This window comes from Montipora capricornis, chromosome 6 (assembly GCF_036669925.1).
Source record: "Montipora capricornis isolate CH-2021 chromosome 6, ASM3666992v2, whole genome shotgun sequence".
NCBI classification, from domain to species: Eukaryota; Metazoa; Cnidaria; class Anthozoa; order Scleractinia; family Acroporidae; genus Montipora; species Montipora capricornis.
This window is the reverse complement of record NC_090888.1, coordinates 54537169-54564668: the sequence shown is the minus strand read 5'-3', so window position 1 is coordinate 54564668 and position 27500 is coordinate 54537169. Positions and strand designations below refer to the sequence as shown.

Here is a 27500-nt window from a genome sequence, read left to right as displayed (position 1 = left end):
GATAAGGGGTATCTCCGAGCAGTAGTTAATACCCGGTTTTCCTCATAAATTAAACTTGCGCTCATGCTGTTGGCTCCTACCGTTGAAGGTTTACTTACCTTCTTGTAAGGATAAGAAACGGATATCATAGGTTCTAGTTTCATACAAAGTTATGTATCATGACTTAAAGAGAGTGGACAGCACATACTGGTCTATCGTGAAAAACAACTCCTTCGCGGGCAGGCCGTTCCCTTTAAAGTACGCTTCTTTGATGCGGTTAAAGATGAAATATATCCATTACCAGGAGTGTTCTCATAGGCCATGCTTGAGAAAACGGGATGCAAATTTCACAGCTTGGTAATGCCAGGTGCACTGTATCGAATAAAGTTATTGGTCTAGCATGTCGGGAATTAAGTTTGCACACTGAACCATGTTTTTTTTAGAGAATATTATACGAATGAATGTGTGTCTACGATATCTAATATTTCTTGGCATAGTAATCAGCCTTCGGCTAATGAAGACAACAATCTTCCGGTAAATTTTAATTATTTCCTGTAGCTTTTGAGCTGTGATGGTTTGGGGAACGAAATTGCAAAGGTCTGTCGTTTGAAAAAGAAAATCATTCTAAAAGATGTTGTTAACAAATTTTAAGAAAAATTGTGGTAATTGAAATGCTCTTAAATTTTGCAATGAATTTAAGGGCACATTTACAGATTCTGGTCCACAGTTTTCTTGTAAATTATCTCCAATAAAGGTTACAGGCCAAAAAGACCAAAGTTGATACAACGGTGAAAGAATATTATTATTTAAGGCCAGTATCCTTTCCGGCTCTTTACTATTATATCTTTTATTACATCCATGTAAAAATCACTGGTGATCCGTGCAATCTGATTGGCTTTCAGCGGTGCGATTTATTCACGAATCGAACTATTTTTTTGCTGTAAATGGCATCTTTTCCCTAGCCAATGAAAATACTTAACTGAACCAAAACACTCAATCAGATTTCAAGGCTTATTTAAAGTAACCAATCAAACTGCAGGAAAATGAAAGACAAAAACAGCCATTGTGTGGAAAAGTGTGCAACCTTTGCTCTCAACTGAGTCAATAAAATATTGGTACTGACTAAAATCCTGTATATGAGCAATTTTTGATTTTTAAGTGTATGTAATAAAGTGGTAATTTAACCCTTGTGTCGTGCAATTTTGGTCTGAAATCATACTTGTGATTTCAAATCGAACTCGCGCTGCGCACTCGTTCAATTTTGAAATCACACGTATGATTACCATTATGAATTATTTTCAGTTTTCCCGTTCCTACTATTATTGTACCGCATCTGTTAAGTCCATAAATTAATTTTTTTACCCCGACGAGTATTGTATCATATTACACACCATATCACTGATAAATAAAGGCGTTGCCTCACCTCGAAATATTGGCTTTTAAGAATATATCCTTTACCGTTATATCAGCTTTGCTCTCTCTGGCCTTTTACATTATTTGACTTGCTGAGAATATCCTTCACCAGTACCCGGTGCTTCTGTTTTATTACCCTGGTCCTTTATAATTTTTAACCATTTAATCATCATTTTATTGGTTTATTTACAGCGATTTTCAATAGAATTGTCGTAAAACCAAAACCAAAGTAATTACCTTGGCCAATCAAAAAGGACGGTGACAACCCAGTATAACAATCAAATCTCGAAGTAATTACTCGTAGCCGACACAAAACGCGGGGAAATGTGCACGCGCGAGGCAAAATTGATTTTGGTTTCACTTCTGATTGGTTGAAAAAGTACGTGGCGCGTGAACTTTGAATCAATCACTGAGTAAAGTAATGCAAAACCAAAGCAGTTCGCTAGTTACCTTCGACACCCAATTGAAAACCTCTCTATTGATTGATTGATTGATTGATTTCGTCAAACGTTCGTTTATGTATTTTTTAGGTCACCAATTCAATTATTACTTTATCAATTAATTTGTTAACAGGTGGTGAAAATGCATTACCCAGATACCACATACATACATAAACTTTATTTAAGTGTCAAAGTATTTAGCTAAAAGCTAATTGTGGACACTATAAATAAATAAAATGAATATAATATAAGATTAAATAAAGTATATGTAAAAATATTAAAAATATATTCTTAAAATAGCATTAATATATAAGAATAACATCAATATATAAAGATATTACAGACAAACAGTAGGACAAGCAGGGAAACATACAAAGACTGACAAATAGATAGACAAACTAGACAATCAGATAGACCGTACAAACAAACAGACAATATTCGACAAACATCTAAGCAGCAGTAAAATATAGATACAAATTTCAGAAAGTTAAAAGTCTAGAAAGCTTAAATTAGACGAATTAAATTGAGTGTGTACTCACGACCTCAGTCAATATTCTCCCATACAGACGTCCTGCTCGGGTAATTTGAGCTAAATATTTTCTTATATGTCTATTACAAAAAGGTTATATTTAAAAATGGCACATTCATTGCATGGAAATATTTTGATAAATAAATAACAATTGATATTTAAAATTATGTTTAAAATTTAGGAATATCTTCGAAAACGGAGTATCGATTTCATAGTATAATTCAAAGCTAATTCAGTAAGATATTTGAAAATAGTTGGTTTTCAATACATATGACCTTCATGGTAGTGATTAACTAAACATTTATTAAAACAATAAGTACAACTGCAACTCCATTTGTTGATTAAGCCAACAGGAGTTTGCAATGATAGATCATTCATGAACAATTCAAAGCCACTGAGGCCCTTTTAGCAAGAAAATGTTGACATTTTTACGGACTTTGTTGAAATAAATTGCATACAGTTTGAAGACATTGTGTGGACTTTATATATGGACATTTTACAAACATTTTGTGGTCCGGGTTTTGTTCACTTTTTATGGATATTTTGGTGGGATTTTGTGTTCTGGCGATTCCATCCTGGTTTGCTTCTCTTGCGGAGATTTCATATGGTCCTTGGCGTATATTTTACAAACGTTACTTGCCCTATTTGATTAACATTATTTGCACTTCATTCGTGCACATTTCATTCATATTTATTGCTATTTTGTTTCAATATACACGAAGATTTTATGGACATTTTATGTTCTCCATATTACTGAGATTTTTTCCTTGACTTTTTTTGCAACGAATATGTTGAGATTTTAGAAGGATTTTAACGTACGTTATGAAATCTCTGTAAATTTTGCTTAAAATTTACAGGGGAAATATACAGATCTAACCCAGTGAAGATGCGTAAAACGCGGTCAAACCTACAGACATTTTATAGTTTACAATACGTCTGTGAATGCGGACATTTACAGACATTCCAATTTAAAAAAGAAATAAAGCCATTTTACAGAGACTTGACTGACATTTGTGAAGTCTGTAAATGGCCCAAGTTTTCCAGTGTCTTTTTGATCAGTTTGTTAACTACGAGCTGATCATGACGTGCCTCTGTCGGTAAGGAAAGCGAATCAATTGAGTCAAACTTTCGTAACCGTTAAGTTTATTCCCGGTTGGAAGGTGACCCGACGTACCTTCGATAGAAGCATTTTGTTTATTTGCTATTGACACAAGAGAGGATAAATGGAGAGAACAAGTTTCACCTCCACCATACATGGGCCTGTTCGAATCATTAGTTGATTTAGTCGGATAAAAATAACAACTTTCTTTAATTTTCCAGACATGTTTCGACGGTACATCCGTCACCTTCAGTGTTACATATTTTGAAATCGCCGTTGAATTTAAAGCGCGCGCGATCTTACAAACTTCGTTACATTGCGTTGTCAATATTGCGTATTAGTTGTTTTCTATCTAAATTTAGTCCATGGTCACGATGCGCGGCTATTTTAAGGAAGACCCGAAGCCCCAGTTGTTCAATAGGAGGATAAATTAAACGCTTTCCGCCGATTAAGTCATCATCCATTGGATAGTACAATTTGACGCGCTATGATTTATCCTCTGGTTAGTGATTTATCCGGCAGATAGCGCTATCCATCTTTTGAACATTTGGGGCCTAATTAGGTAGATGTATTTGATCATTTGCTACGCGCCATGGGCACGAGACTAAAATATCGTTCACAGCATGCGCGGAGCTTAAACTAGATTAAAGAAATTATAAACATTGGTCATAGGGATTTCTTCTCGGCTCTCCCCCCGTCCTCTCATGATTGACAATATTTTGAAATGAGGCGCAAAGTCAGCATCTTATCGTAAATCATCCAAGGGTGTTCTGAAAGTTCGGAAACGAGTGACCTTGATGGTTTTGAGTATTACTACACTCTTCTTTGAAATTTGCTGTATTCCAGACACCCCAATTCACGTTTGGAAGGATTCTGTCCTGCGCACAATCAGCGATGTTGCAATTCCCATATGCCATACCATAATTATTTCTAATTCAGCTGTTAACCCGTTTGCCTACCCTCTGATAAATAAAATATTCAGAGAGAAGATGAAGGGAATGCTATGCAGTAGCTCATGTTGAAGTAAAGGAAGTACCCATTGTGATCCTCGGCGAACCGCATTCCAGCAGACTCCGCCACCTCCGGGCACTTGCTCCAGAGAAGAGCTTGAGAAACTTAAAAATTACGAGCCTGGAACTTGATTTGCACTCTCTTCCTCTCTCTCTCTCTCTCTCTCTCTCTCTCTCTCTCTCTCTCTCTCTCTCTCTCTCTCTCTCTCTCTCTCTCTCTCTCTCTCTCTCTCTCTCTCTCTCTCTCTCTTTCTCTCTGGACCGCCCAGTAACCAAGGAAGAGGGCCTGTGAACAAGGTTGGGTTTCATCATATCTCAATTGGTAGGGCACTCCGCTTATTTCGCAGAGGTCATTCCTTCGATTAGAATCCCTTTCAAACCTGAACTTGTCGGGTTTCCTTTCGTTATTGCTAAGGCATGAGTCTTCATAACTGTCATAATCCTCAATCTCAACGAGTAAAAAGAAAGAAAGAAAGAGCTTAAAATACTTTCATAATGGTGAACACTGACCTTATAGAGAACGTTGATTTGGATACAGTTCTATTGACACTTCCATAACTGATAAAGTTAGCTTGGGATATACTATTCATGCACAAGCGCTTTCGTAGACGTAGCGATTCAGGAGTTGTTATGCAACCTGGCAAGACGAAAATGTAGCAACTGGATAGGACTGATGAGAGTGAACTGAATCTAAGAAGTGACATAATCAGCTGTCTGCTCTACTCAAATTCCTTTCCGTATAGGTTTTCTGTATGTTTAAACTTTTTATACTGATTAGCCCCCTTTATGGTGTATTCGGTCACAATCTGCCTTTTTTTCAATTTCAGTTTAGAACTTCCCCTTCCTGGAAATTATTGCGCAGCCCGTTAATTAAAGTGTTTTTCTACACGATTGAGATTCAACACGGTAATCTTGGATAAGAGATGTGCCAATACCAGATGAATTGCTGCGAGTTCTCTCACGGAATAGTGCCTGACGAACATTAAATTTTAACTTCGCCAACGTACAAAATGAATCTGTGTTAGCAAAGTAAGGAAACAGTAAAATGGATTATTATTATTATTATTATTATTATTATTATTATTATTATTATTGTTATTATTATCATCATCAGTATCAACAATTTATCGATATATTACACGGTCTATGTAGATGCACCGATATCTTACACTGGACAGCAAGTCACGTCCCGTGACCTCAGGTATCCAGCACCTTGCTCAGGATTTTGGATGTTCCTAGCAAACAGGCTTTCTGCAGAGTTGAGAAATTCACCGCACACTGTAGTTGTTCTTAATACTTCACAAACTCTTTACTTCCAGTTCCCAATGCCCCTTTTACACCCTAAAATGCGGCCAATTTTATATCGCAAATAATTGTATTTTTCAAGTTTTTCCTGTTCTTTCTCTTTCACCCTCATATCAAAGCGGCATGCAATACCTATCAACGCACATTCTCTTGGTCGTTTGTACAGAATTACGATGTCAGGTCAAGAGTGTTCCATCACCTTATCTGTCTGAAGTGTGCAGTCCCATAAAATTTTCATATCCTCATTTTTCAGCACCTTCTCTACTTTATGGTCATACCACTTTTCAGAGAAGGGAAAGCTAAACTTTCTACATAGCTCCCAATGTAGTACCGAGGCTAGTTGTCTTCTTTGTCATGTCGCCAGTTCTTATATTCCTTTTGTGCCAATTTTGGACATTCCGGTACTACATAGGCTACTGTCTCTTCTCCTTGTCCTCACATTCTTCATTTCTCCTCTATGGCTGCCTTGTCCATCACCCTCTTAATTTTGTTTGTCCATTGTCAATGCCTATTCCTGTGCGGCCATAATCATACGTTCAGTCTCTCCCTCTCTTTAAACCACTTTTTTTGAGCCGTTCTCAGGTTTTATCTCCTCTGTCTGTCGCCACAAAGACTGCTCCCTTTGCTAATGTATATCCCTTTTCCTCCTTTTCTCCTTTCCATCACCCAAGATGATAGATAGTTTATTATAAAAATATATTGCAGCTTACAAGCTGAATTGCATATTTTCAAAATCTATAAATACGTTAAAATGTAATAATAAATAATTCTAATAAAATAGTAAAAATATAAAACATTATAAATAATTAATAGATGATCTAATGATAAAACTATTCATGCATCTTTCCGTCTTGCAGTTCGGAACCGAAAAGCGCCTAGTGCGCCTAAGAGTGTATTGTGAGGGTCCACGTTGTTGAACTAAACTGTATAATCGATGACCAGAATCGTTAATTATCCTATCAAAGGTTTGCTTACAAATCTCTAAGATATAATCACTAATTGGAACAAGTTCCATTGCGTCATTAAAGCAATGTCAAGGGCAAATAATTCTAAGAGCCCTTTTCTGAATACGTTCTATTTCATTCTTGAGGTACTCTCAGAGGAGGTTGGACAGCAGCGTGCAAGGCGTCGTGGGAAGTTTTTATTTTTCAGTCAGTTGCCTCCAGTTTTCAAGAGAAACACATCTCCATTGTAATCAACATGGCCGCCATTGATAGATAGGCCGCAGAGTCAACTTCGTTTAAGAGTTCCAGTTGCTTCTTCTTACATTGCTGTGACATGCTCAATTTATTCTACTTTCTCTGTTCGAAGCCGGCTCTTTTTGATTATCAATGGGTTCGAGAAAAAAATCCTTTTGAAAGACGAATGTTCATTTTGCAACTGAGCGAGGAAATTTAATAGATGGACTGAGCGAGGAAATTAGATGCTCTGAAGTCGGCGACAGTTCTATTAAAAAAACCCAGTGTTGATTTTGAGGTAGGGTATAACTTTTCTTGTTTTAGAATCATGCATGGTTGGAAATTTGTCTGTATTTGAGGCTTGAGCCATCGTCGTTCTAAACTGTGTGAGAACAGATTTTCCTGGCTTAAATAATGCACAACATGTTTAGAGATCGTTCTTCTCATGTTGTAGTTTGACCCTCAAGAAAGCGACCAGGAGAGCATCCTCCTCAGAAACAGCCATTGCACAACCGCATCGAGCTCCAAAGGAAACTTTGTCAGTTGCTCCATATATTGTTAGATGTTGACAGGATGAATGTTGATGCAACTGTTCGTCTTTCCCAGAAACCTGGAACGGCTGTCCATGGAATATTTTTTGGTCAAACATTAAAGGATGACAAAGAGGAAAATGAGGACATTCATGGAAAAGGAAATGTTTTCTTGTTTGTCACATAATGGACTGGAAAACTGTAAATAGTCTGTCCTTAAAATTAACAATATAATTTTAGTTCACCATGTCACTGAAAGTTGCCCTTGGTAGACAGATAGTTCAGGTATCGTAATGTTTCAGAACATATCTCAACATAAAATAAGTCACCAATGCTTACCTTCTGAAATAAGATATCAATCCATTTGTTTTTTGGGGATTCTTGTTCAGAGAAATGCTGCTTATCTTGTGAAGATAGCCCCCTGATAGTCAAACTGCTCACATGACAGTACTTTCAGAAGAAGTGAAATTTCAGGAGATAAAAATGTGCTGTACACGTTGGTTTTTTAAGGTATTGGTGGCGCCCACGACAAGCCAAGACAGGAATTTTTGAAAATGGCACAGAGAAAAATAAAAGCAAACTGTCAGGTCCAAGTGCAGCTGAGACCAGAGCCAACTAATGGCAAAGACAAAAATACCATAGCCATTGACTTGAACCATGGTAATGGATGGTTTCATTGTTACATTGCCAGAGAATTCACAGGTTTATTGCATACAATAATTGAAAATGAGAAATTGTTGACATACAGGTAACTGTCCACCACATCATGGTTTTTTGGGTGTGCAAATTTGGATGTAACCCTTTAATTTTAATACTAAGAAAAGAAAAGTGGGAAAGTATGTTATGACAAGGTGCCACAGTGCTCGGTGAAATAATATTAAGAATTGCTTAAGACTGTCTTACAACTACTCGCTATTTGTATCTGTAACAATGCTGTTGATTTTGTTTAATTTACTGGTATCAACTATTCATAAGTATAAAATCTATGAACAATTTATTATTGTACATGTACATTAAAATACTTTGCTGAGGCATAGAAACTTAACTTTCCGTGGTAGACGTAGTTTGTAGTGCACTGTAAGTGCACTACACACTACGTCATCAGGTTATAAGAGTGTAAAAACTGTATATCATTCAATATTTATTTCTTTTTTGTTATCCATAACGGAGGTTAACAAAATCTGCACCTTGCTTGGTTTGCATTTTTTGAGCATTAAAATAGAACTTTTGGTCCTTTTTTTCTCACAGAAAGTCGAATATTTTGAGCTCACCCATTCAAATACTAACCCTGCCGGACAGGGCTTACCGGTAACTGCAATGAGATTTTGTCTTGGAAAGGTATCAGGCTTTTGGTGATATAGAAATTTTAAGAAACTTGAAAATGGTCAACATGTCAGCCTCAAATCAATGTTTTTCCATTCTCTTTTATTTTCTTCAATCTTTCTAGGTTTTGTATTATACTAGTAACCACATGTCTTTTCAGGGGGGCTATTTACGTAAGACATCTACCATGGCACTGCAATGATACACGGTACCAAAACAATATCGTGTATTGTTAGGGCTACATATTAGGCAAAGACAAGTTGAATCTCCTGAAAAACAAAATGCAGCTCAGTTGACAGTTATGGAATAAAGCACTGTGTTACTGCACTCAGTCTGAGGTCGCTCGTTTTCACTCCTTCCTCTCCCCACCTGATGTACCTCAAGCTTGTTCTTGATGCCATTGCAACTGAGAAGCCCTTAATAACATGCATAAGTGGACTATGTAAATATAAACATGCAGGTTTTCCTCTGCAAAAACTTATAGCAGTACCGATGTTTGGGGCATTAATTTTGCAAGATTTTTGGGGAAGATTTGCAAAAAGAAATCTTGTCCCAAAATTGAGAGCCTGTTGTCTGCTCTCAGAACTCTGGAAAACAAATTATGGGCAGGAATTTCCTGAAACACTGTCATTTGTATCAAGCACAGGTTGAGTTAAGATAATTCAAAATCAGGAAAGAAAACTTTATTTGCACTGACCAACATATTTTGATCATCTGTAACATCTGGTTCAGCAGCTCAATTCAATGAAGCTGTGTACTAACAATGCACCTATCAATGTTAAGCCCCAGGGAAGGGGGATCGGGCTAACCACGGGAGTTTGATCGCGAGGTCTGTCCACAGGGTAGGGATTTTGATCGTATGTGACGTCCCCAGGCTAAAGATTTTGATGGTAGAAAGGACATTTTACCACCTTCACTTGCCGCTGGGTGGGGATTTTGACCAATAATTTTGTACGGGGGGTGGGGAATTTGGATTTTTTTAAATGAAAATGTCAAAATCCCTACCCCATGCCCGATGCCCCCCCCCCCCCCCTCCCCAACCCCCTACCTTCCTCCCTGGGGCTTAACATTGATAGGTGCATAATAGTTCCCTAAAGAAGCTTACCATACAACTTTATTTCACTACGCTAGCCACACACAACAAAAGCTGGTTTCCAGGGGGGGCGTAGGTAAACACGTTACAATAAAGTATATATATATATATATATATTTAAAATAGAAGTATATTACATAGAATCAGTGCGATCCAATAGAAAGCATGAAGGGAGAGGACGCAAGTTTGCGTTTGAAATCAGAAAGCGATTTTGCGGTCTTTGCCTCATAGGGAAGCTTATTCCAGAGCATTGCACCACTATACTTAAAGCTGCGCTTCAAAAAAAATTGTGTATGGCCTTGGAAGTGCTAGATCAGTCTCGATATTCCTAAGATTGTAATTTATGTTAGTATCATTTAGCTTTACAAAGGAGTTACTCAGTTGGGGGGCAGATAGATCATTGAGGATTTTATACATAAGGGTAGCCTTTGTATGAAAGCGCCTGGTTTCAAGTGTTTTCCATTTCAGGTTATTCAACACATCTGTGTAATTATGGTCTCCACTTTGATTAAAAAATTAAAGATCAAAAGAGATTATGATTGTCTTTTATTTTTCTTGTTGCTGTAACAGTTACAGCCAGAAGAGGCACATTCTTGGAAACCACGGACTGCAGCATTATGTTATTATATGAAACGATAGTGATGTTATAGCTAAGCATAGTAACATTTCTTAGCACTGGCCAAAAAGTGAGCAGCAAACCCAGATGAACGTTTCTGTTTCTTATTTATTGTGGGAACAATTGACTGATCAACAAGAATACTTCATACAGAACAATGGTTCTCCGGTTTTAGAGTGAAACAGGGTTTTCCTCGAGCTTGAACTGACTCTTGGTGCTTGTTTTGGGAGCTTCCCTTGCGTATCATCAGATGATATGTGCAGCCTCCTTGAGTTTCCATACATTTTCAGCAGCATTTAGCTCAGCAAAACATGAAAGATAGATATTATCTGGCCACATTTTCCCTGTGTACTCTTCGAAAAGAGGTAACATTCCGCGCCATTATGTCATGCGAACACAACAAATCTTGCAATCCGTTTTGCTGTATTTCGACAACAATAACTCAAAATCCGTTGCAGGGGCAAGGGGGGGCGACCTATAAAATAGAAAACTTATTTGTTATGCTATATAGTGTTGCATAATTGAAGACTCTAAAGTGAACACAAAGCGAGAAATCGATTTCTAGAAAGGGCACACTCGAAGCGTGTCAACAAAACAATGCAATGTGGGACTTCGTAAAATATTATAAAAATGTACGATTAAAATTCGTCTTACCTTTAAATTGCCTTCATAGCAATGAAAAACAACTCCAATATGTTTAATCTGGCGCATTCATGGTGAATTATCAATAAACCAAAGCGAATAAATGCCGAATTAACCGACGGCTTCTGAGTTTCTCCATGGAACTTTTCGTCCGACATGAAGATCTGTATGAACGATGCTCATTGGTCGAAATTTATCACGTGACAGCTGTCCAACCTCCTCTGAGGTACTCTGGAAGAGCATAGAAAAACACTGGAGATGCGTAGGTTAGAATGGAACGGATGCAAGAGGTATAGAAAAGAACTAAATCTTGCTTAGCAACTATTGCTCTTTTCAGCTGACTTAGAAAATATAAGCGTTTGGACGCTTTCTTGATAATCCCATTGGTGTGCTCGTTCCACGTGAGATTATTCGATATGGTAACACCTAACAATTTGGCGCTATTCACCAAACCTACCTTCTCGTTATTTATAACAATAGGTGCAAAATGTGATTCCTCCTTTGCGAACGAAATCCTAAGTTCTTTACACTTATCTGAGGACCACTTTACTACATTATCTGCAATTTGTTGGGCGTTGCTTGCTCTGTCCTAGATTACTAATTCAGATGCTGTCGTATCATCAACATATTTCCATATATGGGCTATACCGTTGTCAATTGCTAGACCATTGATGAGAACAAGAAACAACCACGGTCCTAATTTCGTCCCCTGAAAGACACCGGATGGAACTGAGCCCCACTCAGAGTAACAACCCTCAGAGAGTTTGATTCTCTGGAAACGATCAGAGAGAAAGTCGATTATCCGATTAATTATTCTTGTTGGTATACTAAGCTTACATAACTTATTTACAAGGATCTTATGGTCAATAAGATCAAAAGCTTTTTGGTAATCAAAGAGAGTCACTCTAACGGTTGCGCCATTTCCATCTGTTTCCTTGGACCAATGATGAACCATGTGAATAAGTGCTTGGGTGGTACATGATTTTGGAACTTCACCAAACTGGTTTGGGTCCAGGACTTGAGGCACCGAAGGCTTGACATAAGCCAAAACGACGCAGTCTTCAGCAACTTACGATAAGCTCGGTGTAAGAGAGATAGGTCTAAGCTGCTTCTTGAGAACTTCAACTGGTTTCGCCTTGGGTAAAGGGGTCACATCTGCAAACTTCCAAATCCTCGGGAGACTTTGCTCTTCGAAAGAAGCGTTAATGATCTTGCTAACGGGGAACGCCAACAACTCCGCGTATTCCTTTAAAAGCCAATTCGGCATGTCAACTTTGGACGGGTTCAACGAGGCAAGTAATTTCATTACCCGCAACTCAGAAACCTCGAGGAGCTCTGGCGAATCTTCATCAACGGGAAGCTTGGTCAGCGGTTGGGATAACATTAGCTAGTTCTTCATAGCTCATATCCTCGATCCCTTCGATGTGAATGTGACTAGTAAAATTATCGGCGCTGGGCTTTGCTCCACAGAGGCGTTTAACTTCTTTCCACCACACTTTAGGGTTTTCTTCTTTCAGAATAAAGCCTTAACTGATTTCCTCTCGCGATTGACTGTATTTCTGTAGAATTTATACTGTGGTGACTCCCCTCCATGTTCGTGAAACGTTTTCTGTCTTTTGATGATGAGTGATTTATTTCTCACTGATCGACTGCCTGAATCAACTTTTCTTTACGTGTAGATCTTAAAGTCCCTATGGCGCTCATTGTTCCCCTGTTTTTTTTGTTTTTTTTTTATGTTTCCCTTAAATATCTATAGTGTCTGAAGTGTAGTACTTCAAAAAAAAATTCCATTATAGAGTGTATCCATGCGTTTTAGCGGGCGTTTGAATTATACCTGATACCTTATAACTTGTTCGCATCTCTACAGAGAGAAATGTGCAAAAGTGTTGTTAAAAATCTAGAGCTTTTTGTTAAGTCTTAAAAGAAATGTCGGGCGAAAGTTACCTTGCGCATGCTGTGACTGTTCTGACCATTCAAAATGGAATTACATTCTTGACTTCTTTGACGATGTAAGTTATCAGGACCCAACTGGCTCGCCAAAAAACCAACGCCCCGCTAAAACGCGTGGATAGACTAAGAAGGTATTTTTTTTCAATACTATACTCCAGACACTATAGCCATTTAAACGAAAAGTTAAAAAATAAGAAAAAAGTAAGCGTCATAAGGACTTTAAGATTAGCAATTTCCATATTAACACAATCCTCCCCACTCAGCACCCTTCCTCCTTTACTTCTCTTCTCGTGTAGTCTATCCACATCACCTTGGGGATGAAATACCCTGTAAATCGTTAACAACTACCTAGTCTTTCGATCCAATATCCTAAGGTCATCCTTAGTCTATTTGAATAAAACTGCTCCACACTTCATTATACTCACTGCTCTTGAGTTAATAGCGATTCCCGTATTTACAACTTCAGTACCCTTTTAAATCTCCTATGTATTTTCTACTCTACTTACCAGTTCTTTCATCTTGCCGTCTTTTATTCCGTCTGCCTCAAGTATATACCAAGATACTTATTTCCTTAATTTGTACCAATTTCCTTGATTTCCTCATACGATGTTAGCCTTATTCCTTCAGTTCTAATGTATTTCCCTCTCTTCATTATTAAGATTCCTCGCTTACCTTTATTATATCAAATTCCATACCAATATCTTACCAATATCCAATATCTTTACTAAAGAGTGTATTAACGAGTGTCTCAGTTTATTTTCATCTTTCCCGTACAATTTGAGGTCATCCATGTACAAGAGGTGACTTACTCTTTCTTCTCCCTTTCATACCCTGGCTTTTACCTCTCTCAGCACTAATGACAGTGTGATGAGCGTCATCACGAACACCAATGGAGATTAATTGCCCCCCCTAAAAGATCCCATGCATTGTTTAGTTTATCCTTATTTTTTTATCGCTATTGGCCATTTTATCCTAGAGACTCAAAATTCGTTTAGGACGAACTTGGCAAACTCTTTTTTTGCGACTGTTAACTGTCTCCTGGTATAAAGAGAAGGAAAAGACGCATAATGCGTGTCGCTAAACATGTCTTTTTACGTTAGTACATTGCCTAAGACGATCCAAACTGGATAGTTTGGCCAGACGCATTTTGCTTCATATGCCCATCTTTATACTAGACAAATTTAATTAACAGACGCAGAAAATATCATTAAAATCTCGCTCCGTTTTTTGATAAAATAAAGCCCACCAACGAACTTGCAGGTAAAGGAGCAAAAAAAAAATAAAACTAAATGCCTCTTGCATCTTCAAATTTATATAAGCTCTTTTTTTTTTATTATTCTCTACTAAATATCAGTGTAACTAGTATCCTTTGAATATTAAGATAAATCATAAACCACCATCTAATCAAGCACAAGGCAACACTTATGATAATATTCTCTTTTTCGCAGCTCAAACCATACATACAAATCACCTAATTATTTCACATAAACACCTGTAATCTGAATGATGCACCGTATACGTAATTGAAGCTTCTCAGTTGGATCACACGCAGATGCTTCATCATCTCTGAGAAATAGTAAGAAAAGGTACGTCGCTTTAATTTGGAGCTAATTTCAAACTTTTCGGCTACCTTTCTTCCTTTTAGTTGTTATGCACTTTATTATTCCCGATCTCTGTAAATTTCGTTCTGTCTAGATCTGTGGCTTGCCTTGACAATTTAACCTTAACTTAATTCGAAAACCACAGGTTACAATTAGCTCTAAGAGAATAGAGAAGACAACAACTGACTGTTTGAGTTGAAAAATAAGTTTAGTTGTCCAAGCCCTGTCATTGGAAGCCATGTGTACTTAAATAGTTGCTTAGGCCTCAATTTGAGGCCTAAGCAAATATTTAAGTACACGTACCTTCCAATGACAGGGCTTTGACAACTAAACTTATTTTTTCAACTCAAACAGTGAGTTATGGAGATGTAGATGCAGATGTACTATGTAGACGTTTGATTTGATTGAAAATGACGGACACGGTGTGATCCTTTCTCCTCTTGCCGGGTGAATAAGGCTTAAAGCAGCTACTTGCAGGAGGTTTGTATATGTTGATCACGAATATGCCATAACAAGTCATTTAAAGACAGGACGTTTCCGAGAAATAACTGCCATATTTAACAGTTTTCAAGCACGGTTTCATTTTCTTTTCAGTCGCCTCAGTTTATTTTTGGCTTCACAAGGATTAAACATTTGGTACGTACGTACGTTAAATGTTCCCGTAATACTTATCTCGTACCTTGGTCGACGGTAGGCGGTACTGTTAACCGGTTTCCTTCAAAAATTAAACCTGTGCACATGCTGTTTGCTCCAACTGTCGAAGGTTTACTTACCTTCCTTCAAGGATAAGAAACGGATCTCATGGGTTCTTGTTTCATAGTAAGTTATGTATCCTGGTGCATCATGAAGAAAGAAGTTGGAAGGACAAAGTTGATTCTCGCAAAAATATCCTTCGCTTTTGTTCTATTGAAATTAATACTAGGGGCAGGCAAGTTTTGGACAGGTTTCCGTGCCCTTTCAGGTGAGCTTCTTTAGTCCAGTGAAAGATGAAATATGCTTCATTGCTACCGTAACGCCTGTTTTCATAGGCCATACTTGAGCAAGAGGGATGACAGCTTAGTAATGCCAGGTGCACTATCAAGTAAAGTTACGGGTCCAGCAAGTTTTAAAAGAAAAGTAAAGTCTGTTTACGAACCAAGTGGTCCATCAGAGCCGGAGCTTATCCCGGTTTCCTGGGTTCTTGCCCAAGAACACAACACAATTTCCCCGCCCAGGATCCGAACCCGGACCACTCGATTCTGAGTCGAGCACACTAACCATGATTCCACCGCGCCTCCCACACTCTAGCGCGTTGATGCACCATTAATAGAAAATATTGCATGAATGAATGCATGACTGTCTATGATATTTAATATTTCCTGGCATGGAAGCAGTTAAGGAAATGATACCGACAGATGTTCTCAAGAAGCTTTAAGAAAAATTATGGTAATTGAAAGGCGCTTAAATTTTACGATGAATTTAAGGACACCGCTGTAAATTCAGATTATACTGCATCCGTTAAGACTGTTAATTAAATTCTTTATCTTAGGTATTGTATCATATATATTACACACCATATCACTATTCACACTATTCACGTCCACGTAAACCATAGTCATTACTTTGTAAAACTCTGAAGAAGAACGGCGGTGCCTAACGTCGAAGTTTTGACTTTGTATAGTATATTTCTTCACCTTTATATCAGCGTTGCCCTTTTTGGTTTTTTTAGATTATTTATCTTGCTGATGACATCCTTCACCGGTACCCAGTGCGTCTGTTTTATTAAGCTGATCCTAGCTTTGAAAGTTATCTTTTATTTTATTTGATTTATTTAAAATTCAATAAGTACTAGTCGTTTGTTCGTTCATTTATTTATTAATTTAATATTCAATTAATATTAGTTAATTCGTTTACGTATGTTGTACATGCATGACCAAGTTACCTTAAAAATAAAAATGAACAGACAAATTAACACAGTGAATGTTTCTTTTCCTTTGTAGGTGACTGTGAAACTGCAGATTGCGTCAAAAATCCCAGTCATAATGTTTGATTCGATTGATATCACCTTAGCAACAGTCGAGTGTTTACTAGCCATTACAAGCATCGCTGGAAACTCACTCGTATGTTTCGTCATAATCAAAAATCGTGACATGAGGTACACACTTAGCATCAGTCCATTACTGAATACTTCGATCCAATTCCCCACCCAAGGGCAAGACAAACAGTGAAATTGTCGAGGGGAAGGAGAGTGTAGAGTTTGAAGGTCGAAGTTAGTGATTGTAATTATCTAATTTTGCCTACACTACCCAGAGGAACACACACACAACGATGTAGATACAGGGCCTATAGGTGAGCGAGGACCTCAAAGCCAATTTATTGCAAAACCAGCATCAACGTATCAGTATACGCCTAAATGTAATACTGGCCGTCGGAAAAGATCAAACTACGCAAAAAACCTAAATGCGGCACCGCCGGATACGAAAACCCAAAACCACTTAATGGAAAAAAGGGAACGTATACCCCCACCTGCTGCACTCAGCTGCAGTGCCACCAACTCTGGGGGCTGAGGTACGCAAAAAATAAAAACAAAAAATATCTAGAAAACAAGTAACTCAAAATTAACAAAATAAAATTACGGAGTTCGAGTAAGTGCTGACCTAGACTGATTCATAATCGTAACGAACAACATACATATCTCACAAAGCTACCCATAATCCCTCTCACGCGGACCCAGGCCTTTGGTCCGTACCGGCAAAATAGCTATTTCTACCTATTCCGCGCAGCTGCAATGTCAGAAATACCATGAATCAACACGCGGAGCGTACCTATCACATAATAACCACAGTCCTAAAGACCTTTGCGGGTAAACGTAACATCAAAATATATGCGAGAGGGTGTCGAGGCTTTAAATTAACTTTACTGATTCAATATCTTTCAGAGTTATTGATTAAATCAGTTTCGTTTTATTATTTTTTTATGTCATAGGACTTCTTTCAACTATCTCCTTTTCAACCTCGCTGTGGCGGACATCATTTATCCCACCTTCCTCTTTGCTTATTCCATCTACCGTCACTCTCTCAATAACCCTGATACAATGCCTGGGAATGCAATTTGCCTGTGGTTGAGGAAGTTGGCGGGTCTTGGAGCTGATAGTTCCGTATTAACTCTGATTGTCATTGCAAGGGAACGCTACTGGGCTGTAGTTCATCCACTTTCAACTCAGCGAAAACTAACTTGGCAAAAATTGAAGGTGCGATGATTAACTACAGAGCATACACAGTACATACAAAAGACCAACGATCATTTACAAGGAAAGTTCCTTTCTCGTCAATTTCTTTTTTAATTCTATTCTCACCCATATTAGTGTCTTAAGATTACTCCCAGAGACTGAATTCAATTGTTATTCGCGCAATTTCTTCTGATTTTTGCTAAAAAAGAGGCCGATCACGCAAGTATATAAAACACTCTGTACTCAGTAACGCGGACAAACAAAAGGGACTGTTGTTTCTCAAAAACCTCTTAAGTATTATCAACCATTGATTTTTTTTTACTTTTTTTTGAATCTTGCTTTCAAAAGGCCTTTAGGAGACTTAAAACGGGAAGTATATTAAAATTGGAATCAAACAATGGAAATACGTCAAAGACGTTTACTTATTCAGGCAAATTCATCCGTTGGGTCCCTCAAATGAAATGGAATTTAAGCTTTAAACTTCCGTTGCAGTATTTATCTCTTTCTCGTTGCATTTTTAAGCCGGAAAAGCTCACTTTATTTAGTAAATACTAACCTGTCGTCAAGTTTGAAGAATATTTTGGTTACCTTGCCAATACCTTTCCCTTTCGAAGACTAACAGTTTAATTTCGTATTCCTGTGACTCGTTCTCCTTAAATCAGTTTCCTTATGAACTTTTACGAATGTCATGCTTTTCATCCTATAGGTAATTATCCCAGGTACTTGGATCCTTGCAGCTCTGTTAAAATCCCGGGCATTCGTCATACAGATCTTTGGAAGGCAGGTGGCTATAAGGTCTTGTTATCACTTTTGGGATGATAAAGAATTGCAAAAGGCTTATTGGCTCATTTACGTGGCCTTTTTTGGCATTTCATCCCTGTTGATGATTGGCTATTACTCCATCGTTGTGTATACTTTATGGTTCAAACGTGACGATCAACAGGAGAGACCATTTCAGCAGCAGGTATGAATGAAATTATTACCAGCGCATATGAAGCTGTTAAGACCTTCCAAGTGGACATTCTGATCTTTGATGAAGAGAAAAATAGCTTCGAAACTTGTCGACATTTGTGCATTAATGTCAAGGCCCACGTTATTTTGATAGGGAGCTTAATAAGCATTGGACGTTTTTGAGCCCCGAGGGGTGACCGGCAGTCAGCTGTTTTCGGTTCTAACTTGTCTTGGTCAACACTATCACGTTTATATTGTTATATAAGCATCTTTTCCCTGTTAGAAACGATTGGTTTGCAAATCTGGGAGCTGACGCAGCTACTTTCTTTCCACATGAAATGTTCACCTAAGGCTTCCGCCATCTTTGGCTCAAAAACGTCTCGCGCTTATAAGCTACCTACCGTGTCCTATACAAAATGGAACTTATTGACTTAACCTTTAAGCGTCAAAGGCGTATTTTCTACTTTCGAGAAACCCCTCGACGGTAATGTTTGTGCCCGAAAACAAAGAGAACTGTTGTCGCCTTTCAGCATTTTACCTCAGCAGAGTTCCCAAGTCTTAAAGTTTCCATAGAGTAAGATGCTTTCTGGGGATGCGCCAAAGCCCCAAGTGTCCTGTGTTTCTTGTGCCGGAGACGCCAAAAAATTCTAGGGGATCCGGAGGCATACTTCCGCGAAAAAAATTCAGTGGAATTTGCACTTCTCAAATCGCTGAAAAAAGTTTCGTCGAGTCCGCCATTTGCTTGCTAAGAGCTTCCATGTTATTGTGGTCAGCCTGAGCTAACATATCGGCCTGTACTTCATAAATCCTGAAGAATTGGTCGCACACGAAGAAATTGAACATTGGCCGGAGTTCAGTGAAACTGTAGGAACGAATTCGGAATTCATGAACACTTCTGAAAACCTAAAAGGTAGAGTTATCTACCAGAAGAATGCCAATGTGAGAGGTTCTCGTGTTGGCGTGAAAGCGTAAGATTTCATCAAAATCACGCTTGAGACTTGAGAGTTCTGTTTAGTCACGTCCTTTCAATCTCAATTACACGACGTAAAATCCGTCATCACCAACAATCACCAAAACGATATTTCTGAATTGCTGTGATAACCTGATTTAAATCGCCAAGCTCAAAGCGAACGTTTGATCGGTGCTTCGACTGCTGCGAAATGCGGCTATTGCATCTTGTACTTGTCAGAAGATGTCCAAGATCTTTTATGTGAAGTAAGATCTATTCTCACGCGCGCAAACGTTTTCTTTTGTTTTGATCCCGACGATCACGTGACAGAAATCCAACGTTATAATTCCATCATGGTGCGTGTCTTTTTGAAAAGGGAATCAGTTGCGTCAAATGAGGTGTCTGACCGCAGACCGCAGACCTTAGAAAGCAGACTAACCCTAACTCGTGGTTATTAAAAGCTATAGCAGTTTTAAAAGTGGGTGCTTAGACTTAACTACTGTTTATCAGGGCTGTTTGTAGTCAGTCTTCAGATGTCATACACCTAATCTATTTTCGTTACCCGTGGAAATGAGTTCATCCCTGGCTGGAAGATGACCCAATGTCCCTACGATTGAAGTATTTTGTTTAATTATAAACTATTGACACTAATTTCAAATGAGGCTCAAAAGGTCAGCACCCTATGTTTTTCTTTTTTTGTTACACAGACCGTGTTGAAAGTACGGAAACGAGTGACCCTGATGGTTTTGACTGTAACAACACTCTTTGAAATTTCCTGGATTTCAGATATTGTAATTCACCTTTTGAGAGATTTTGAACTCTACAAAATCAGCGATGTTGCAAATCCCGTAGCTCACACCACGATTGCTTTCAATTCAGCTGTCAACCCGTTCGCCTACGCTTTGATAAATCAAAGATTCAGGGAGAAGATGAAAGGGATACTATGCAATAGCTCATGTCAAAGTGAAGGAAGTATCCATGGATGCTGATTATCAATGAAACAACTTCCGGCAGAGTCTAGTGTTCCAAAGGACAGCTTTGTTTTAGTTCAAATACCACCGACCAGAGAAATTTACTGAACAAATATGAGCCTAACAACGTGAAAAATGTTTTCTCTCCTTTTTTTTGGGTTTGTAACATTTTTTGTCCTCTCTCTTACTAGAAATTTCATTAATGACGGCAATGATTCGTATCAGAGTTTACGTGACGGCTTTGGCTCCTCTTTCCGTCATTATATTAAGTAAAAGAGTAAGGAGAGCCATGTGATTGAAGCCGGAAGGCATTTTGATAGCAGAGCCATTGTACCTTAATTATTTAATCTTAATTGCATCTTCAACGGTTCAATATTTCTTTAGTAACAATCACGAATACTCGTTGAAGTGAACTCGCACACGTAACACTGGAGGAGCCCATTGCCCCACCCACCCCACCCCATTTCCCAGACCTCTATTTGCCATATTAGCCCTCTGAGTCAACCCTTTCCCGTATCTTTTTATTTTTAGAAGCACCTCGAAGAGGGGGTTTTAGTGGGTGTTTTCACAATAGCCAATCATAGGAGACCTATGGTCAGCCAGTTATTACGCCACATACGTATGTGACGTATGTGAGCCACCTCACGCATGTTTTTTTATCACAGACATCAAAATATAGTAGTTCTAAAAATAGAAAGACAGGCAAAAATTAACGATAAGACGTTTCGGTGTCTTCATGACGCCATTGTCAAGGAGAAATAAAAATTACATAGTTTGCGGCGAGGTGTAATATGAAATTAGCATACAGTGTTTGAAGCTAATTATATAAATACTTTTGCGCGAATTGAATCGCTTTGCACGTTCAGAGTGGGTTTTAGGTCTCTGATGAAAAGCATTTCATTCACCAAACAATCAAACTTATTTCTACACTTTTTCAGAATGCTAAATCGCCTCAGTAGGTCTTTTGGGACTTCGCCGTGCTGTTCGTGATAGTGTTTATATACTGAAGACGCCTTTTGTTTATGTCCATCCACACGTGTGTGTAAGTGTCCACGCGTATAGCCCACATAACCTGCATCACACAGGTCACATTGAAAACGATAAACGACGCGTTGTTGGTTGACGATCTGTGGCTTAGTTTCGCGTACTTTAAGATCTTGGCCATTTTTCGGCTAACGAATACTGGCTGGACAGTTGTCTGCACCTTTATGCTGAGATTCTTGAGCTCTTTCTTAACATAATTTGCTGATTCCTGGTCTTTAAACGGTATGACCACACGAACAATGGCTCTTGGTTGTTTGGGCGTCTGTGAGGGCTGCTTATCAACAATTCTAGAATGTAAGAAGGTGTTAATGGTGGAATTTACCAAGCGTTCCGGGTATTTAAGGTGTGCGAAAACTTTCTTTAGGCGATCACACTCTTCAGAGAAAAAGGTCCAGGAGGAAGATAATCGGTGTGCGCGATCAAGCATGGTTGTCAGTAAGCTCCGTTTGTAGCGATTGTCTACATGGCTTTGATAGTGTAATAGTAGCCCCTATCACGAACAGCACGGCGAAGTCCCAAAAGACCTACTGAGGCGATTTAGCATTCTGAAAAAGTGTAGAAATAAGTTTGATTGTTTGGTGAATGAAATGCTTTTCATCAGAGACCTAAAACCCACTCTGAACGTGCAAAGCGATTCAATTCGCGCAAAAGTATTTATATAATTAGCTTCAAACACTGTATGCTAATTTCATATTACACCTCGCCGCAAACTATGTAATTTTTATTTCTCCTTGACAATGGCGTCATGAAGACACCGAAACGTCTTATCGTTAATTTTTGCCTGTCTTTAAAAATAGAAAGATACGGAAAATGGTTGACTCAAGCGTACAATACATATGGAGAATCCGGGTAATATTGTGTGTGTGGATAGTAAGTTGTGGGAAAATTATAGCCAACCTTTAGGGTTAGCCCGTAAAATGAGGAAGAGAAATTCACAAAGAAATCTCGCAATCTCAAGATAGGGTTAATAAATATAACAAACTCTGAGTGGAATTAAAAATCTTTCATTTCATAAACAGGCTAGGCATATAATACAAGAAACTTAATCAGGTAGAAGGGATAAAAATGTATTTGTACATGAACATTTTTCGTTCTTTAAAACTGCTACAGGAGATAAGAATAATACTAAAATATCGAAAACTTCTGCATTATAATCTTCATGCTTAATTAATATGGAAAAACCAAACAACCCGAAAGCAAAGAAAAGCCGATTGTGACACCATCAAGCTCGATCGTAAATGGTTACGAATCAGTTCAGGGGTAGAGCGCAACCGAGCAAGGGGGTTTCAAGTCCAGCAATAGACCTCTACCCAACTCCCTCGTGTCCTGTCAACAAATAAAAAATAAAAGAACAAAAAAGTGCTTACCAGAATGGTGACCCAGGAGAATAACCGATATTTATACCGTGGACAGACTGAACGACCAAAATTGCGAAGTTGATTAAGCAAAAATGGAAATAACGCTTACTAGAAACACTTTTACCGGGTGTATCGTAAGACTTCTAAAGTAAAAATATAACTTTGGTTACTTACATGGAATAATAAGCTGGTGAAAATATTTCTCCACTCAGCCTTGCTTACGACAAGAGAATCCAAATACGACCCAAACTGTACAAATGGCCTGCGCACGCGTCATGATAAGGAGTAGACTTGGAACCAGTATTCGATATAGCAATATTCAGGCATGGCTACGAAGGTTTATGGTCAACGTTACGGCTCAGTTCTGTTTTTTTTGTCTCACAAGTCTCAAGAGAGATTTTAAAACAAACGAATATTCAAATTTAACCGTACAGCCTCGTAGCCATGTGTAATTATTTATATATCGAACATGGCCTATTAAATACTACTACATAAAAGGGACAGGAAGCAAAAGAAGGGGAAATGACCCAGAAAAAAAAGGGAAGCACAAGTGAGATTGTGTCGATACTTATGCAGGGTGTACTGCAGGAGTATAATCGTTCGTTCTTTTGAAGGAATCCAGGAAAAAATCCTGTCAAGTGTATGGTCGTTCGTTCTTTTGGATGGATTCAGGGAATAATCCAATCAGGTGTAAATCGAAAAAACTAAAAAGAAAATAGCCGTAACAATTGCATGAAAACATAAATGAGAAAAGATTGCCAATTCACATCCAACACGCACACATGGAGGAACGTACCCTGACGCATATATGCACATGAAAGACTGAATAAGCTCACTGATGTGCACAGCCCCAGGATCATGAAGGGCTTCAGTTAAAATTTATAAACAATACCCTTCATAATTCTTCATTCACCGGCGGGAGCCAGTGAAGCCTACCGATTAAAAGCATACTCAAATGGTACTTTTAAAAGCTGAAGTTGCCAAGTGAACGGTTAGGTGATGTTTTAGAATCCTTTTTAACCAGACAAAGTTTTCACTAGTTTTTTTCTGTGCGATACTTAACTTTAACTTTATCAGTTTTCAAGGATATAATGTTTAGGATTGCATGACAAGCTGATGTCCGATCTCACCCTAGAGAAAGAATTGTAATAAAACCGCCATGAGACTTTGTGACATGTGCAGTATATAAATCATAAACCATTATTCCATTCCATGAAACTCTTGAAGAAAGCAATCGACACAATCCGTTATACAAATTTTGCTTTAACAGAAGCAGTTACCTCGGAAAGCCCATTTACTAGTCATGTCCTTTTAATCTGAGCGAAAAGACTTTGAATTATTTCTTTGAGAATTTTGATACATTTGACAACATTTCAAAACTTAGTTATATAAATGAGATTTAAATCTAACCAACAATTCACTGATTGACACGATTGTGATTTAGAAGTTTAAACCGTCGCTTCGTATATGTTATTTCAATGTAGTGAAAACATATAAATTATTACCAAGAGAAAATGAGGGGACAGAGAGGGAGGCTCTGGGCGTTGGCCGGGATATGTCATGTCCACGAAAGCTACTTTTAGACGAGCGAAAGTCTTTGTTTTAGCGGAAGTCTGTCTTTCGAGACGTCCGCATGCACAAACGTCAAGTCCACTTCGTCCGCCATTGCATGAAATCTTTTCTTTTCTTCCAAATATCAGACCGAGGTTGACCTGCATGCGGACGTCTCGGAAGACTTCCACTGGTCTAAAAATAACTTTCGTGGACATGACATATCCCAAGGGCTGGACCGGGAGCCTCCCTCTCTGTCGCCTCATTTTCTCTTGTTATTACTGACCAAATACAACAAACTAAGACAAACAAGAACATACATAAATATATATATATATATATTTTTTTTTTTTTACCAAGAGATTATAATCTCTTGTTTTTACCTAATAAGGAACCCATCAAACATCCAGGATTAACTGACAGTCGCCAATAACATCACGACTTGGTTGACCAATCACATCAACGACCAGAGTGTTTATGTTGTCGGTGAAATCCTGTCTCAGGTTGAATCCGTTTTATCTAGGTTTAATTGGCGATCCTCATCACTTTATCTAGGTTGTAGGTTGCATATGCACTCTACCTACTTTAAAGCAGCTATTAACCCCCAAGAAAGAACGATATCTTCCCTCAAGCTTTGTGTTAAGTATCGCAACATATCTCCTTAATTTGTGTTTCGCATCATCTTATCCGTTTTTGTTTTCATGCACTAATCGATTCCGTCTCAACATTACAACATAGTACGGGCAAAAAGAATTGTACTATGCACTTACCGGTACTCGCAATCGGACCCTCCAAATCTATAGTCCTGTGTCTTCACCACTACCATACAACGACGAACATGCTCAACCCAAAACATTTCTTTTGATTATTTACTTTTTGTATGTGTCAATTGATATCCATGTACGATAACCAAAACTAATCCTAACCTGACCCTATTTTTTCTCTAGGTTTAATTTAGGCTCAAATCAATTTCTTCAATTCGTCTGAGTTCATATTAAAGGCAGGTAAAATGAGGATGATCGATTTAAGAGTGCATCCACGAAAGGACCACGCAGGGGCGGCACAAGCTATCTCACCGATTTCGAGGAAACTTGGCCTGTTCAAAGGGTTCCACCTAAAACTACTTCAGTCTAAGTTTAAGGAAATTTGGTGAAAACTGGGGGGTGTTGACAACCCTCTTGTTCTTTTTTTTTTTTTATTTTTTTTTTAACAAAAGTGACCAAAACTCACCTAAAAAATAGTCAAAAGTATAAAGCTCTACTCCTATAAGAATTCAACCAAATCTTTTCAAATTTTTAGTGAATGTTTTCCTACCCAAAATCAATCTATTGTCTACGTTTCGTTTTTCTACGACTAGTTCTTATGACACAAGTCATCTCAACCAAGACCCTCCTCTCACCCAATTGTGAAAACTGTTAAAATACCCAAAGTTAAGGCCAACATATCTCCAATGGCGGAGCATGCTTCAAAAAATGGAGCACACAGTCTTAAAGGTGGGACTTCATACTGACATTATCTGCAAAAAAATTTTTGGGCACTCACTAAATTATTCCACAGGGCGGCTGCAAACACTTTGTCCACCACAAAGTACCCTCATCAACTTTTTTTCATTATAACGCGCAAAATGCGACAAAATGCCACAAAATGGTTGCACGCAATACACTTTCATGAAAAAAAAACCATTTCTATCTAATCGCTTAGAAGAAAAAAGAAACATCCACCATAGGGTACCCACGTCAGTTTCTCTGTTTTTTTTTTTTTATTATAACGCGCAAATTCGGTAATTATGACACAGCAACAGACAGAAAATGCCGCAAAATGGTTACACAACAAAAACTTTATAGAAATAGAACCATTCCGAAGGCTTTTGTTTGTCCTAAGCCATGAAATTAACAATCGGTGGCTTAATGACGGCCTCTATTATTGTATAAGTGAACTACGTGACGGGACTTACTCTTTGCTAAGTCACGCACACAAGTCACAAAACACTATCAAAATACTTACATTGTCTGTACTTGAACGTTAGAATGAGTGTATAATGAAATTTGCTTTGGTTTGTCTAATAAAGGAATAATACATTTGCTTGAAACTTGCACGCCACATCGCATCTTGGTGCAGGTAACTTTATCAGAAAGACCACGCTATATTGACAATAGTATCAACTGCGTGTTGTTATTACCTATGCCCTAAGGAACTGCGCTTTATAAAACCTATCGAAGAGAAAAGTCAAAATAACTATGATGAAACAAATAAGCACTCTGATCGAAAGTTTGAAGCCATGTTCTAATGATGGGATCTTCAGCCACGTTCAGCCACCTTCGCTTTCTCCTCCTTCGGTAACTGGTTCTGTTGGTGCTGGCCTCGCCTCCTCTGTTTTATGAAGAGCCGCACTCCTGTTTAATGTAGCCAATCTACTGAAATATCTGGAAATTTGGGTAGAGGTCAGCCACTCGTCTTTGGTGAACACCTTCGTTCCATCAGCGATTCGCATGGACCTCATTCGTGCTACTACATCCTCAGCTGTTGCTTTATTCACAATGCCCTCTCCTTGAAGGAAGACTTCACGCAAAAATTGGCGCACTTTGGCGGTAAAATGAACAGACTTCTTGGTCTTTTTTAGTTCCCAGCCTATGTCAGCTGTTGGCAGTGCGTCTTCCGACTGGCTATGGGAAACTGAGGCGGACGCAGATGTGGGCGGATGAGCTGCCTCCATGCAACTACCAGAAATTGACTTGCACGTCTCTGCCCACTTTTTCTTCA

General features: G+C 38.4%; 1 protein-coding gene and 1 pseudogene across 2 annotated transcripts; one reads left to right on the top strand and one right to left on the bottom strand.

Annotated features, from left to right (window-relative positions):
* The first annotated feature begins 15057 nt into the window (after window positions 1–15057).
* Window positions 15058–21303, top strand: LOC138050648 (neuropeptide FF receptor 1-like). 2 transcript variants are annotated; one of them, XM_068896950.1, is made up of 6 exons: window positions 15058–15188; window positions 15303–15344; window positions 16688–16842; window positions 17673–17937; window positions 18623–18880; window positions 20524–21303. In XM_068896950.1, the coding sequence occupies exons 3-6, from the start codon at window positions 16730–16732 to the stop codon at window positions 20803–20805; spliced, it is 918 nt and encodes a 305-aa protein (XP_068753051.1). In that variant the 5' UTR covers window positions 15058–15188; window positions 15303–15344; window positions 16688–16729; the 3' UTR covers window positions 20806–21303. The 2 variants fall into 2 exon arrangements, with proteins under 2 accessions (XP_068753051.1, XP_068753052.1); XM_068896951.1 differs by lacking the exons at window positions 15058–15188; window positions 15303–15344 and adding an exon at window positions 15559–15669.
* A 295-nt stretch (window positions 21304–21598) lies between these two features.
* On the bottom strand, window positions 21599–22315 carry LOC138050892 (uncharacterized; annotated as a pseudogene).
* Between the last annotated feature and the right edge of the window lie 5185 nt (window positions 22316–27500).